Source organism: Miniopterus natalensis, chromosome 17 (genome assembly GCF_054644295.1).
Source record: "Miniopterus natalensis isolate mMinNat1 chromosome 17, mMinNat1.hap1, whole genome shotgun sequence".
Lineage (NCBI taxonomy): Eukaryota > Metazoa > Chordata > Mammalia > Chiroptera > Miniopteridae > Miniopterus > Miniopterus natalensis.
Window position 1 is genome coordinate 32,788,666 of NC_142097.1, and position 15,290 is coordinate 32,803,955.

Below are 15,290 nucleotides of genomic sequence, written 5' to 3' on the forward strand. Positions count from 1 at the left end.
TCACCTTGGTTTGTCAGTGGACTAACTGAATTTAACACTTTTGTATCAGTTGTAAGTAATCTGCTAACCAAATCAGTTTTACCTAAAGAAGGGGAGGAAAGAAATTAGTAGACAATTATAAAGAAAACGCATAATTGAATAGTTGGCTCTAGTGAAATGAGCAAGGACAAGTCAAACACCAGGTTTTGTTTGAGTCCTGGTCCTGCTGCTTTGCAGTTGTATGACCTAAGCAAATTACAGCTTCTTTTAACCTTGGTTTTCTCATCTGTAAAATGCCAATACTGACTCTTAGGGACACAGTATTTGAAAAATAGTCAAGTTCCTGACCAGTGATTTGTGCCCAATGAAAGATAACATTACAAATTATGCTCTTGTAAAAGCCTTGAGGCAAGAGTGAAAGATAAAGCTAATTATAATTAATCCATTGCTTGCTAGAAAGCAAACTACTTGAGGGCTTGAAAAAGTTTACATTTTACTCTTATATTTCACTTAGAGTAGTTTGATTTGGAAAAATCACGGTAAAAATATGGTCAGAGAGATTCATAGTAGTTACGAACTGCTTTCCAAACACCAGTTTTGCCCCTGCTTGCAAGTACGGACATACCTCGTTTTATTGTGCTTCGCTTCATTGCCCTCACCGTTATTGCGGTTTTTTATTATCTATACATATTGAAGGCAACACCCTTCACCAACAAAAAGGTTACGGCTCACTTTATTGCTATACTCTTTATTGCGGTGGTCTGGAACCAACCGCAGTATCTCCGAGGCATACATACCTGTGTAGGAAAGATGGATTACTGGGTGGCACGACGGCAGAACCAAACGCAAGAGTTGTGCGCCCTGGAGGTTTTATATGTGGATTGGGGTTTATTGTTTTACTAAAATTTTAAATACCTTCAGCTTTGGGGGTGGTTACCAAAAGAAAGCTGCCGAGTTCCAGGGGAAAGTGGAGAGCGCTGCATCCATCTATTCTTTATGTGCAAAGAGTAACAATAAAAGAACACCCATGTACCCACCATCCGGTTTAAAAAACAGGACTCAGTCTGCTCTTTCCACTGACCAAGATTATGATTTTTCAAACTGAGGAACAACGGCGCCCTTGCAGCTCTGCCGCCAGCTGGACTGTCCAAATCACCTCTCCAAAGGCGGAACCAGTTCCCCGGCGGCCGAGCGCAAGACCGCCCCTCTCAGCCGCAGAACCGCAATTGCACCTGGAGGCCTCCCAGAGACGGCCGGGTCACGTGACGAGAACGTACCGCCTCCCCGCCTGCTCCGGGGTCACGTGCGCGTACGGCCCCGCCCCGTCGCTCAGTCTGCGGCGAGGTGGGGTCCAGCTTTTGCCCCGGAAGTGGCTGTCTTCAGCTGACAGCTGCCTGTAAGGTGGCGGCGGCGGCGGCGGCGGCAGCGGCGGCGGCGGCAGAGGCAGCAGGCCCGGAGCAAGATGGCGCTGCGGCCGGGAAGCGGAGCTGGCGGAGGCGGCGGGGCCGCGGGAGCTGGCGCGGGGGCCGCAGGGGGAGGCAGGTGAGTGTGAAGAGCTGGGCCGGGACCCGCACCGCAGCCGCCAGCGAGGGGATGTTTGGCGGTTATGGCGGTTTTCGCCCGCTCCGGCCCCTTTTGCTTTGGAACTGGCTACGGGAGAAGGGTGGTCAGGGCACCTAGGCCGAAGGGGGCGGATGGAACCCGGGCGCCCAACTCCTATCTTCCAGGCTCAGGGGCACCAGCGCTGGGGCCGAGCAGGGAGCGAGCGAGCGCCCCGGTGCGGGGAGGACAGGAGGAGGTGAGGGTCCGCTCGCCGGGGGTGACACCGGCTGAGCTGAGTAAAGGAGGAACCTGCGCCTCGCTTCTCGCCTTGGCTGATCTGAAGCGACCAGAGACTTCCCTTTCCCGGGGCTTGACCAAGATACTGTAGGAAAGGCTCTGAAAAATCTGGTCACAAAGCCGAACAATTGTTTCCTAGATGTGTATGTGGTACTATTCTTTCCCTTTTAGATTGTTCTGTCCTTTTTGTTTCCTTAATGCACGAGAATCTGAGGACCTTTATCAGTGAGTAAATAGAGCTCTTGTAGATGTAACTCTTAAGACTTGATTCCTTACTAAAAACCACAATTTACTGTTAAATAGCAGTCATGCAGTTATTAGAACAAAGCTTCCAGGCTTTCACTTAGCACTTAAACAAATTGCCCTCTGTCATATTTCAGCTAATAATTGCTTGTGGTTCTCCTACCCAGAACTGTAAAGATGAACATTTACAACTTGACAAGTGCATCATTTAAGGAAAAATTTTTATTCTAGAAAGTTTTACTTCACTTCTATAATGAACTAGTCTGATTTCGTTTTGTTAGCCAACACATACTGCATCCACATTTGGAGATAAAATTAGCTTTTTATCTAAAGCATTCTAAATCATCTTTAGAAAACAAAAGTGTTAATTTTTTGATGTGCAGTGTTTTAATTTTGGAGTCATGAACACTACAAGTGTCAACTTTTTAAAGTTATTACCTCCTGCAAATGCTTAATGTATATGCTAAAAAAAACCCAGAAGCTGTTTAATAAACCACTTATGTGCAGTCCCATTTTTTATTTCCTCTACACATCTTTCACTTAGATTTTCTTTCTCTTTAGTTTTCTAATCTCCACTGTTTCACTAGAGTTTTTCATGAATATTCGATATAAGTCAGTTTCTGGCTAGAGAAGACACTGTAATAATCTCTTACTTTTTTGTATATGTGATGACAGTTTCTAAAACGTTCTTGAGTGGCATTAATTTGATCAAGTATTTGATTAATTATGACTCCAAGTTCTGGGAACATACAAACTTAAAATAACTTGGTATTCTAAGCCCAGGTTTTTTATTTTTTGTGTTGTGTTCTTGTTTTTAACTTTTTTGGGTGGGGAGAAAGGTGCAGAAAGTTGAGTGGATCATTCACCTTAGTTAATAGTATTTTGACATCACCGGCCCATGAACACAGATTTTTAAAAATAAATATGGCCTGAATTGTGATAGAAATTATAATGATTGATTTTAAGATTTCTTGCCTCTGTACACCTGCATTTTAAAACTCTAGAGGATATGTGGGAGAGAAAGTGGTTAAAATGATCCTTACCTTGAACAATGTATGGGAAATTTTACATATATTGGAAACTCTCTGAGCCCGAGAAGCTGTATGCTCAATGAAGAAAGAATATTATGGCTTTTAGAGAGTGGTGGTGAGGGCTGAGGTTATTTTATGAGGAAGCTAGCATTATGGTAGCCTAAATATATTTTAGGGGAAAAGAAAAAAGGTAAACTCTCTCAGCTTTTAATAGAGAAAATTCATGAACTGTAATTTACCATATTTCTTAGATACTTGTCCCTGTTCTAAGAAACTAAGCAAAAAGCAATGGCATTTTCCAACTTTATTAATATTAGATAGCCTACTTTTGATTGGTATCCTGAATGGGCTACTTTAGAGTAAATGGTGGAGTTGTATAAAGGGCAAAATTTACCCAAGAAGTATAATTTTTTAAAAGTCAAGTACTACATAAAAAGATTTGAAAGATCTTGAATAGTCTGTATCCTTCTAGGATATCATTTGTAAGCTTGTCCGTTTTTTCCCTGCTCTTTGTAAGCTCCTTAAGGGCTTTCTCATCTTTTCATCTTTTGGTGTTTCTAGCACATTCTGGCACATAGGAAAACAGTCTGTAAATATTTGTAGATTCCAGCTACATTGAAGGCAAAAAAGAAGCAGTAAAGAGATTGTCATAAAGCCATTGGCAATGCCTAGTGAACGCTAGGGCACAACAGGTAGGCCGACTGTGTTACTGAATTAGGGAGAAGAGTTCCGTGAAATAAAGCTGAAAAAGAAAGTTGTGCTAAACTGGAGCGGTCCCTGAATATAAACAAAGGAAATTCAGTTTAAGGGGAATCATTGCATAGCTTTAACCTTAGGAGTGGTTATCAAATGGTCCTTTAGGAAGATGCATCTCACCTGTGCTGAATGAGCTACTGGAGGTGGAGAGAGCCATTAAGAAGTCTCATAGGATTTCAGGCCTGAGAAGTGAAGGCTGATCTAAGTTAGTAGCAAAGGCAATTGAAAAGGAAGAATGAATGTGACAAGTAGAACTCACAGTTCTGCTTTCACGCTAGCACGTGAGTAATAAATAGTGATTTTACCTTTGAAATCAAATTGTTGGTTATCTTGATGCCCAGTTTTTGCCAAACTTTTCTGTCTTATCAATGTTTTACTTACCTGCTTGTCTAACCAGTCTTTAAGCATGTTGATGTTAGTTGTCTAAACATTTCCAAGAGTCATATGAGTGGTACATAGGTCACTAATGTACTAGTTTGGGTTGCTAAATAATTACTTGAGTAAGTCATATTCATCAGTAATGTTTTCAATTTAGTTTTTATTTGCTTATGTTTTCAAAGTAACGTTTATACATCTATACATCTATTCTTGTCTGTTTGGTTGCCTAAGTTGGGACCTTGGGAAACTTGCAGTTCTGTGTTTTCATTTGACAGAGGGGAAACACTACAGGGTGGTAAAGGAGATTGCATAGAGCTTCACAGTCACTTTATGGCAGAGCCAGAGTTTCCAGTTTTTACTTGGCCTTTAAACTATATTGTTAATTGTAATCTTTAAGATTGATCTTGAAAAGTCTCAACAGATCCAAATCATAGTGAGATACCACTTCATACCCATTAGGATACCTATCATCAAAAAAAAAACCAGAAAATAGCAAGTGAGGATAAGAAATTGGAACCTCCATGCTAAACATAAAATTAGTGTGTGACCCAGCAATTCCACCACTAGGTATATACCCCAAAAAGTGGAAAGAAGCAACTCAAACAGATCCTTGTACACCAGTGTTCACAGCAGCATTATTCACAACAGCCAAAAGGTGGAAACAACCCAAGTGTTCATCAACAGATGAGTAGATAACAAAATGTGGTATGTACATATAATGGAGTATTTATTTGCAGCCATAAAAAGGAATGAAATTCTTATACATATTACAACTACAACATGGATGAATCTTGAAAACGTTATGCTAAGTGAAATAAGCTAGAATGCAAAAGGACAAGTATTGTATGATTTCACTTAATATGAAGTAGCTAGAATAGGTAAATTCATAGAGATAAAAAGTAGAATAGTGGCTCCCAGTGTTTATGGGGAGGGTTGTTTAATGGTTACAGAGCTTCTGTTTGGGATAATAAAAATGTTCTGGAAATGGGTCGTGGTGATGGCTGTCCAACATTGTGAATGTACTTACTGAACTGTACACTTAAAAATGCTTAAAATAGTAAAATGTTCTGTATATTTTACCACAATTTAAAAAACCTCTGACAACTTTATATAATATTCAGAATAAAATTAAACCTTTTAAAGGCCCTCTACAATCTGTTTACTATTCTAATTCTATATTTTATGTTTAACCTTAAATCATATCTCTGATTTAACGTAACATATCTCCAATATATGTAACATTTCCCGTAACTCCACCCTCAGAGCTTTTTCCTTAAGGTATATAGGGTGCTTCTCTAAGATTCAGCTCAAAAGATACCTCCATAAAACTTCCCAAGGAATAGCCCATGACATTAGTCTTTTTCTTCCATCTCCATTAGTATTTTGTACCTCTCACAGCACTTAGCACATTCTGTCCTATATTAGTTACTTGCCTGCATCTGTGTGTTCGATGGGACTGTGAGCTAATTCACTATTCCATGTAGTAGGCTGTGTTCACTGAATTGAATCTAATCCAGCCCTCTCATTTTATGGATGGAGAAATTGAAATCCAAGGAAGCCACACAGTGACAGAACCAGGACTAGTTTCAAGGTCTTCTGTCTTCTAGTTCAAAAATTTCCCCCTACATTAACAAGCTGACTGTTGTGACACCTATGAATTTTCACTCTGTTGATATTGGATAATTCAGTACTGTACTGCAGAATAAATGCCAGGGTCCTATCTACAATTTTTTTATCCATGTAAAAAATTACATGTTTTATTTGAAATCTTTGTACATATGAAGACCCCAGTGTATTTTTGTTCTGTTTTCAGCTTCATGTTTCCAGTTGCAGGTGGAATGAGACCCCCTCAAGGTAAGTGAAAGGTTAAGCTTGGAACTTTCATTTTTTACTAGTATGTTTCTGAACTTGGGGATTAAGTGGGTAAAGTTTTATTGTGCCAAATAGAGTAAAGTTTTCCTATAGTCTTGCACATATATGACAGCTACTCTTAAAATTTCTCAAAGATTATGTAATTTGGGGAATGGTAAGAAGCATTCCTCGTTTCTCCCAAACTTATTTAAATATTGTATTAACAGATTGTTATTTAACCTCAGAGATGGAGACTTTCAGAACAAGAGTATTAAAGAATTCACTGAATGATACCTTTTTCCTTCTATCTTGTTTTATCCTAGATGGTTTTAGCTCCATAAGGCAGGGGCCTTGTGCTCATTAGCATATCCAGCACTCAGCACCAGCATGCTGATAGAAATAATGGGGTCTCTATAGATGCTTGTTGAATGAATAAGTGAACCTCTTCAGTTATTTTATACTACCATATTTTCTCTATATGAATTTAGTCTTACTATAATCATGTACATAAGAGATCACATATTTTGAGTCTGTTTTAACTATTTTTAGTCTCAGTTTTATTCCTAGCAATTTCTTTATCTTTTCTCCTGGTTTTAGATAAAGGACAACCAATATCAATTCTAGCTTTCACTTCAAGGAAACAATAGTGAAGGGATATAATCTTGACTCATGCTGCTGTGCCACTGGGACACAACATTGAAGGAAGAATAGGTCTGCCCTTCTTTCTGTTCACTTTTCCCATTTCACTGTACCCTCCTCTCCACACACCAAGCTGCTTCTGAAAACTGGCCCTTCTCACATGCCAGTGTTGATTGGTTATGGTAGACTTGCTAGAGAAACAGACTCCTAGGTCACTCTTAGAGATGAATGATAAAGAGCTGCTCAGTAGCAGGTGGTCAGTGGCTCATAGTGACTTTGTCTCCATTTATAATCAGTGATGGAGGTTGAGTTTCAGGTAAATTTTTCCAAGGGTCAGTTGTATTCTTTTCATTGTGCTCACATTTATGCATTATTTAAGCTATCTGTACTTAGATGTGTCCCAGATTTAGATCAAATGGTTTGAGATCTTTGGTTCTTTAAGACAGTATTGCAGTATGTGTTCGTTATCATTAGCTCATTTTTATAAACTTTCAAGTAAAAATCTATATATGGAGCAAAGGGACAGGACAAGAAGAGATCCCAAAAGGTTGCCTGATATTTTTGCTTCTGTTTTAGAGATTTTTTTTTTTCGTTTTACAGAGTATGTAAGAGTGGGCTTTTTGATTACTTGAAGGCTTTAAATTATGCATGGATTATTTCCAAAACCATATACAAGAAACTGACAGCAAGAGTAGACATAAGATCATGAATAGGTAAACAGGAGACAGGAGAGAAATGAGTCTTATTTTTCATTGTGTATTTTTATATACCTTTAAGTGTTGTATACCAAATACCTGAGTTACCCATTCAGGAATTAAATAAAACTTTAGGTCCAAAGGGATAAGAGAAAAACATCTTACTATAGTTTTATTCAATCTGTGTGTTCTAATTCTCCATGACACCTTAGAACCTTTGCATTTGGTGTTCCTTTGTCTAGAATACTCTTCCCAAATTTCCATGTGGCTTGCTCCCTTACTTTTTTCAAGTCCTTGCTTATATGCCACCCTTTTGGTGAAACCTTTTCTCACTATGGAACAGCAACCACTCCTTTCCCTAACTCTCCCTTTCCCCCTTACCCTGCTTTATTTGTTGCCCTACCTCTTATCACCACCTGACACGTACTTATATTTTATTATCTCTCTCCCCCAATTACAGTGTCCATTCTATGAGCACAAAGACCTGGTTTTGTTCATTGCTGTATCCTTAGAATGGTGCCTGGGATGGAGTAGGCCCTCAAATACTTGAACAAATAATTGAATGAATAAATGAATAGCTTACCACTAATAAATGTGACCTACAAATACAGATGTTCATGCTCCTGAAATTAAACTATGTATAAATAATCTTGAAGGTTCACAGAACACACAAGATAAACATGGTATGCTTTACTAGACCTTTACTTTTTTTAAATCAAAATTTGATTAAAAGCTCCTTAGAGTGGAACCAACATGGATGTAATATGTGATAAAATGCAAAATTAGATTGACATTTGTGTTCAGGGTATGTAGGAGTTTTGTTTTATTCACTGTTGTATAGCAGGTATCTAGAATTGTGTCTAAAATATGGTAAGTGTTTAGTATTTATTAAGTCCCCAAAGGAATGTATCTTCAGTGGAAAAATTTGGGAGATACTATACTCTGTCATATTTTCATGATAGTTTTACTGCCATTGCATTATTTACTTTACATGCTGGTGGCTGTTTTGTGGTAAATGTTATATTAACTATTCATGTCAAGAAAGAAAAGAGGAATATCCTTTCTTCAAGCATATTAGGTATTGAACAGTTTTACAGATGAGAAACCAAGGCATAGAAGTTAAGCAGGCTGCTCAAGATCCCAAAGCTAGTAAGTGACAGTTCTAGTTGGCATCCGAAGTTCATGCTCTTAACCATTATTGCATTAGTTATATGCTGCTGCATAAAGAATTAACCCAAAACTTTAAAAAATAAACATTGTATTATTTTACACTCTCTTTGTTGGCCACTATGTGTGAGTGGTTTGACTGGGCAGTTTTGTTACAGGACTAAAGTGATTGCAGTAAAGATGTTAGCTAGGGCTGTAGTCATCTAAAGGTGTAATGGGGCTGGAAGATCTGTTTCTAAGGTGGGTCACTCACATAGATGGCAAATCTTTGTGCCTTTTGGCAAGAGGTTTCAGCTCCTTGCCACATGGATTATCCCTGGGGCTTGCTTGAGTATTCTCATGATGTAGCAGTGGCTCTCCCTAGAGGAGTTGATCCAAGAGACCAAGGAAGAACCCGCAGTGGTTTTTATGAATAAACCTGTCATTTCCACAATATCCTGTTGGATATAGTGGTCAGCCCTATTCAGTGTGGGAGGGATTGACAAGGGTAGAACAGGAAGAGACAGAGATCACTGGGGGCCACCTTGAAGATCAAGTGGAACAATTAGGTCATACTATTAGTTTTTTAAGTATGCACAAAAGTTCTGTAAAACAAGAATTCCTTTCACAGGTGAAGTTCTATAACTTGCCCAAGATCACATAGCTAAGTAAATGATGGAGTTGGAATTCACCCTTAAGTTTGTCTCACTCCAGAACCTGTACTTTTTTCACTAGCTGTGCCACCTCCCCAGTAACAAGTCCTTTAGGTACTTATGGTTTTAAGAAAATAAACTTTAGAACATATTGACTTTAAGGATACCTTTATGTTTTTCAGCAGGTCTGATGCCAATGCAGCAGCAAGGATTTCCTATGGTCTCTGTCATGCAGCCTAATATGCAAGGCATGATAGGAATGAACTACAGCTCTCAAATGTCCCAGGGGCCTATTGCTATGCAGGTACTTGCCTCTTTAGCTGATTGTTTACAAAAATAATTTTTATTGTTATGTTCTACATGCTAAGAGCTTCATACTAGGACTTTAATGTTATATTTAGAAATAAGCGTAATCTACATGTTAGTTGGCTTCCTTCAAAATAAAATGAAGATATGTTCATAAGAGAGAGAAAAAAATAAAAGTTAAATCATTTAAGAAAAATCTGGTGACTTCTCTGTGACTACTAGCTTAGAACAATTTTAGAATGATATCTTGGGAAACTCAGGGACCTGGTGCCATGAAGTAGCATTGTTAGAAGTAGCAGCATTGTTTTCATGGAAGGAACTGTGTCATTGTTTGGAAGGCTCAGAGCCTTCTTTATAATATCTAAACCCCATAACTTTTTTTAAAGAAGTGGTATCTCCATTTTTCTGATGAGGAAACTGAAGCCTGTGAGGATGCTCACAGAGCATAGTCAGCAGAATTTGAACCTAAATCTTCAGTATGCTTGTACTTCACCATATTGTACATCAAATTCTCAAGATCATTAGGGAGCTGCAGGAGAATTGAATTTTCCCACTATCATGCTGAACATGTGTCCCTGCAAAGCTGGCATAATCATAGGGAGGGAGTAGTATCATGATTTAGTCAATACAGTCTAAGATGGGCTTCTTCCATTTGCATCTCTGTGTCGTTTTAAATTATCTTCTACAACTGTGATTTCCATTTAAACAAAGTAAGGAAGTAAACTGAATCCAGGAGTCAGATCTTTGAATGGCTGAATCCAAAATGTTACATTATTTTTAAAAAATAATAAACATTGATTCACAAGTAAGCCAGAACAAAGAAGGCTTTTGTACTGTTAATATTTTAAATGCCTTTTATTTTTACTTATTTAAATTTTTATTTCTGTGTGTTTTATCATGTATACAATGTTAGTACAATAGCACATGTATATAATTTATAAGTAATATTGGGAGTTTACAATCAGAATTTAAGCTGAAATCATTGTCTTGTTGCAGTCATTTAAGCAAATGAAACTTCTCTGTTATATGTAAAGATTTAGGAAAATTTCCAGAATCATTCTTTATTCATCTCTAGTAGAAAGAAAATAAGAACAAATTGAGCTTTTATAGGTCTTAAACTCATGTTACTCAACTTTCACTAGGTTATACTGTAGAAACAACAATCCTAAAATCTCAGTGACGTACAAAAACAGGTTTATTTCTCACTTGTGATATCCTTTATGGGTTGACTCAGCTCCATGTTCTGTTCATCCTGAGACCCTTACCTAGGACATCCCAGACTCTTGGCATAGGGAAAAAAGATGGCCAAATCCTGTGATCTCTTTTAAAGCTTTCTCTCAGAGATAGCACTTTCAGTCATTTCTGCTCACCAAAGTAATGTGGTCAGAACAGAACATCAGTAGGGGAATATACCAGGAGTGCATACCCACACAGGGTTGTGTGATCCTCTTAGGGTAACGGAAGCAAATAACTAGAAACAATCTACCATAGAATGCATGCGTTTTAATAAGATTTAGTAAGCTTACTGCTGAATATTAATAATAATGGATACAGTTTTTAAGTCATTGATTTTAACACTAAACATTGTTTTTTTTGTTTGTTTTTGTTTTTAAAATATATCTTTATTGATTTCAGAGAGAGGAAAGGAGAGGGAGAGAGAGAGACAGAAACATCAATGATGAGAGAGTCATTGATCGAGCCCACAACCTGGGCATGTGCCCTGACCGGGAATCGAACGCCCATTGCCTGGATCCTAGGTTGACGCTCAACCACTGAGCCATGCCTGGCCGGGCAACATTATTTTATGACTTACATAATTATCTGAAAAATGTTTTTAAAGAGTTTGAAACAATCAAAAACAATAAGTATCTCTAACATGCAGAACACAATATAAAAAAAATAAACTGTCATATTTGATATTCTCCAAATAATTTCCCTGGTCATCAGGAGTTAGAAATAATTATTTTAAAATAAGCCATAAATTTTCTTTAACTTTTTATCTTACTGACAGGCATTATACTGCTTGGAGCTGCTTACAGGAGAAATTCATTGAGATCTTATATTTTCCCTAAATTCAATAGCCCCAACCAACCACAGACATGTATGAGGAAAAACCCCGGTAGGGGGGCGTACAGGAGGCAGCTGATTGATGTTTTGTTCTCTCATCAGTGTTTCCCTTTCTCTCTACTTCTCCCTTCCCCTCTCTCTACAAATCAGTAAAAATATATTTTTAAAAAATTCATTATTCATACATGTTGGAAAAACATGTTTAATCTCATTTGTGGGATAACTACCATGTAGCGGGCTCTTACCTATTGCTGGAAATAAAGGCTTGTAAGATATGATACCTCTTCTCAAAGTGTATGAATCATTGAGCTCACTAGAATATAACTTGTGCTTCTGTACATGCACAGCCTGAGAGGTTTTACACATGCACCCTCAGACTATTTGCAGTTATCACCTCTAGGACAGTGAAGGAAATGAAGGCAGTGAGATATTAAGGGGAGCTTTCCATTTTTAGCCTGTATTCTTTGAACCTTTTATCAAAATGCATTTATATAGTTCATTAACAAAAAAATTATGAAAGAATTTATGAAAGTTATAGTTTTTCTTTGTAATAATTAAAAGGAGAAATTGTGGGTTTTGAGCCTTTGTTCTTTTCTTTTAGGCAGGGATACCAATGGGACCAATGCCAGCAGCAGGAATGCCTTACCTGGGACAAGCGCCATTCCTGGGGATGCGTCCTCCAGGCCCACAGTACACTCCAGACATGCAGAAGCAGTTTGCCGAAGAGCAGCAGTAAGGGACCTCAGGATTCAAGGATAAAAATGCATGAGACCAGTTATTTTAAACATTTCAGATGATCTCTAATGCAGATTTGAAGCTGAAACAGTCACGTTGCCTTTAAAACTTTAAAATGCTTTTATTATAAGTTTAAAGCCAGAAGGGACTGTAGAGATTTTCTTATTCAACCGTCTAATTTTACATCTAGGGAAAGTGAGGTTCAGAGAAATGAAGCAACTTGGGAGTCCAGATTACACAGATAATAGCAGAGCCTGGACCCAAATGTAGATGTGATTCCCAACTGCTCTTTCTCCCATATGACATGCCTTCCCAAGTGGAAGTTTCATCTTTATATGCAGAGCAAAAGGTGTTTTTATTTTGTCTACCTCCTTGTCTGGTTTTTGAGATTGCTTTTGAATGCAAAAGATCGTCTTCCCCTTGCAAATTAAATGAGAAATTCATGTCTATAATTTAGGTAAATCATTTTTTAGACTCATTTTGAAATTAATATAGTGGGGAAATAGGACTGTCATAAGAAAATTAGATATAATTAGCAGAGAAGTTTATAGTTCTAGAAATATAAGGTGATGTTGCTGAAATTGTTAGTAGAAATACGAATACAACACAGTTGGTAGTTCTTAAAGCTGGTTCTTCACTAGAATATTTTTTCTTCAGAAAACGATTTGAGCAGCAGCAAAAGCTTTTAGAAGAAGAAAGAAAAAGGCGTCAGTTTGAAGAGCAGAAGCAAAAGCTCAGACTTTTGAGTAGTGTGAAACCCAAGGTAACGTATTCTGCCTTTCCCCCACCATAGCACACCCGCACACCCTGCGTGTGCCTCTTCTCACTCACTCGTTGGGTTTTGTCAGGCAGCAGCCCAAACTTGATTTAGCTTGTCAAAGTTCATAAGTAAAGGATATTTCTTCTCCTCTAAAGACACTCTTTTGTTGAGGGAAATGAGATGTCATCCAGTCTTCTCAGCTCTTTTTTAACTACCATTGGAATGTTTGTAGTCTTTTCTAGGGAAGCATTAATAGAGAATATTAATGTATTACTATTACTGTAACAGCTGTATTCTAAAATATTTATAAATGGGCTTTTTAATGTTTTTGTATTCTATAAAAATATTCTACAGAGTACCATTTTATGCCTTTGTTTTATACACTGTTTTTCTGAAGAATTTTATATCTGTTTTTCTGGAGAAATCACTGTCAGAAGTAGTTGGTAAAAATATTGGAAACAGACTAATATCTGTACTTTTTAAAAAATTTAGGAGTGTTTAGGATGAAGTGAAAGATGAGTGAAAAAATATATACATACATTTATTGTCTCTTAGACAGGAGAAAAGAGTAGAGATGATGCTTTGGAAGCCATAAAAGGAAACTTAGATGGCTTTTCCAGAGATGCTAAGATGCACCCTACTCCAGCATCGCACCCTAAGAAACCAGGTATTTCAGTTTTTAAGTTTTCTTTTGTTGGAAGATGATTTATAGTCCCTGCGTGTTTTATTGGCCATTGTATGTGTGTGAAGAGCCAATGCTGAACTCTTCCTTCTAAATAAGTACAGATTTGGATGTCTTCAAATATTCAGTGGGTTAAGAGTTCTCATCTGGATAACTATCTTGGGAGGAAAAAGACTCTTTCTAGTAAATGTCAGTATGACAACTTAACATGTAAATCTTCCGTATATATGAGTGTGTTAACGTTAGTGAAATGTATACACTCAAGCAAATGTAATAAAGGAGTTTATCATTTAATCTCATTGCTTTAAAAGAATTTTGCTTTTTATGAGCTAGTTCAGATTTTATTCAATGTGATTAAACTTAGAAAATTTTTAAATGCCCCCTTTTTAAAAAGTCATGGGTTTAATAATGCATTTCTTTGTAGTTTTTAATATTTATCATCAGATAAGCAAAAAGTGCCTGTTTAGAGCAGGGTAAAGGGTTAGGTGGTTTTTTTGCTTGTGTTTTGAACATTTAGCAGTTGAAATGAGTCCTGTTTTTACATAACTGTACCACATCCTTTTTTAAATTTGATATTTGACATTTTATTCTCAATTAACATAACTCCAATCAAATGAAAGAAACATTGGTGTAGCTTTTGCAGCCTTATTGCTAATAAATAGGTCCATTTTAAAAATACAGTAGCTCTCAGTTTTCTGTCACTACTGTTTTCCACCAGTACTGGTCTGAGAACCCAAATTGAGAACTTAAATCCACACTTTCAGTGACCATTATTGGGAGAACTGAAATTCATTTATGGCATGGCTTTTTTCTTTTTCAACAAAATTAATTAAGACAATAATTTTGCATACTCATTTTGCATCTTTCATAGAACTTTTAATGCTTCCAGGTTTATTTCACAGATCCCAAAGAGAAATGTCCAAAAGAGAATCATGTTATGTCCCCATTTTTCAGATGAGAGGCGTTTTTAAAAAAGACTGCCCCTTGTGACATCAGACTTCAGTAGATGTTAAAGCAATTCAAAATAGTTAAAAATATGGCAATAATAGTATTGTTAATGAGTCTCATAGTAAATGTAGTCCCTGTTAGAGAAGGTTTATTAAATGAGTGAATCTCACATTAACAGTAAAAAGCCACAGGGATGTTTGTATTCTTTAGAGCCAAAGTAAACATAGTCCTCAGTCAAGGTTTCCCTTCTTAAATTGACTGTTAAGTTGTTTGACTCAGCACTTTGTGGTGTCCCAATTTTGATGCCTTTCACGAGAAAATATCACCTTGGCAATGTGTTTAATGTTCTTGTTGTGTTTTGTAATTTTCATTCCTCATATGGTAACTTTACTGAAAAGTGAACTCTGCAAGGTATATGGATTAGACATGATATATCAAAAATTATAAGTATGTATCATACATTGTTTCTTACTGGCATAATGAAATTTAATCATCAGAGTCTATACCTGCCTAAAATGTCTTCAGCAGCATTTAGTAGGTTTTCTTATTTTCGGTATATATTAGTTTGAACGAATATTATCC

General features: G+C 37.3%; 1 protein-coding gene across 4 annotated transcripts in view; it reads left to right on the top strand.

Annotated features, from left to right (window-relative positions):
- The first annotated feature begins 4,518 nt into the window (after positions 1 to 4,518).
- Positions 4,519 to 15,290, top strand: part of SYNRG (synergin gamma) — a 44,271-nt gene continuing 33,499 nt past the window's right edge. Inside the window, exons 1-5 of one of the 4 annotated variants that reach the window (XM_016210672.2) lie at positions 4,519 to 6,080; positions 9,393 to 9,514; positions 12,185 to 12,315; positions 12,976 to 13,081; positions 13,634 to 13,745. In XM_016210672.2, coding sequence (XP_016066158.2) covers positions 5,933 to 6,080; positions 9,393 to 9,514; positions 12,185 to 12,315; positions 12,976 to 13,081; positions 13,634 to 13,745 — 619 coding nt within the window. In that variant the 5' untranslated portion in view covers positions 4,519 to 5,932. The remainder of the gene's footprint in view (positions 6,081 to 9,392; positions 9,515 to 12,184; positions 12,316 to 12,975; positions 13,082 to 13,633; positions 13,746 to 15,290) is intronic. The other 3 variants (XM_016210674.2, XM_016210675.2, XM_016210676.2) reach the window with 3 other exon arrangements.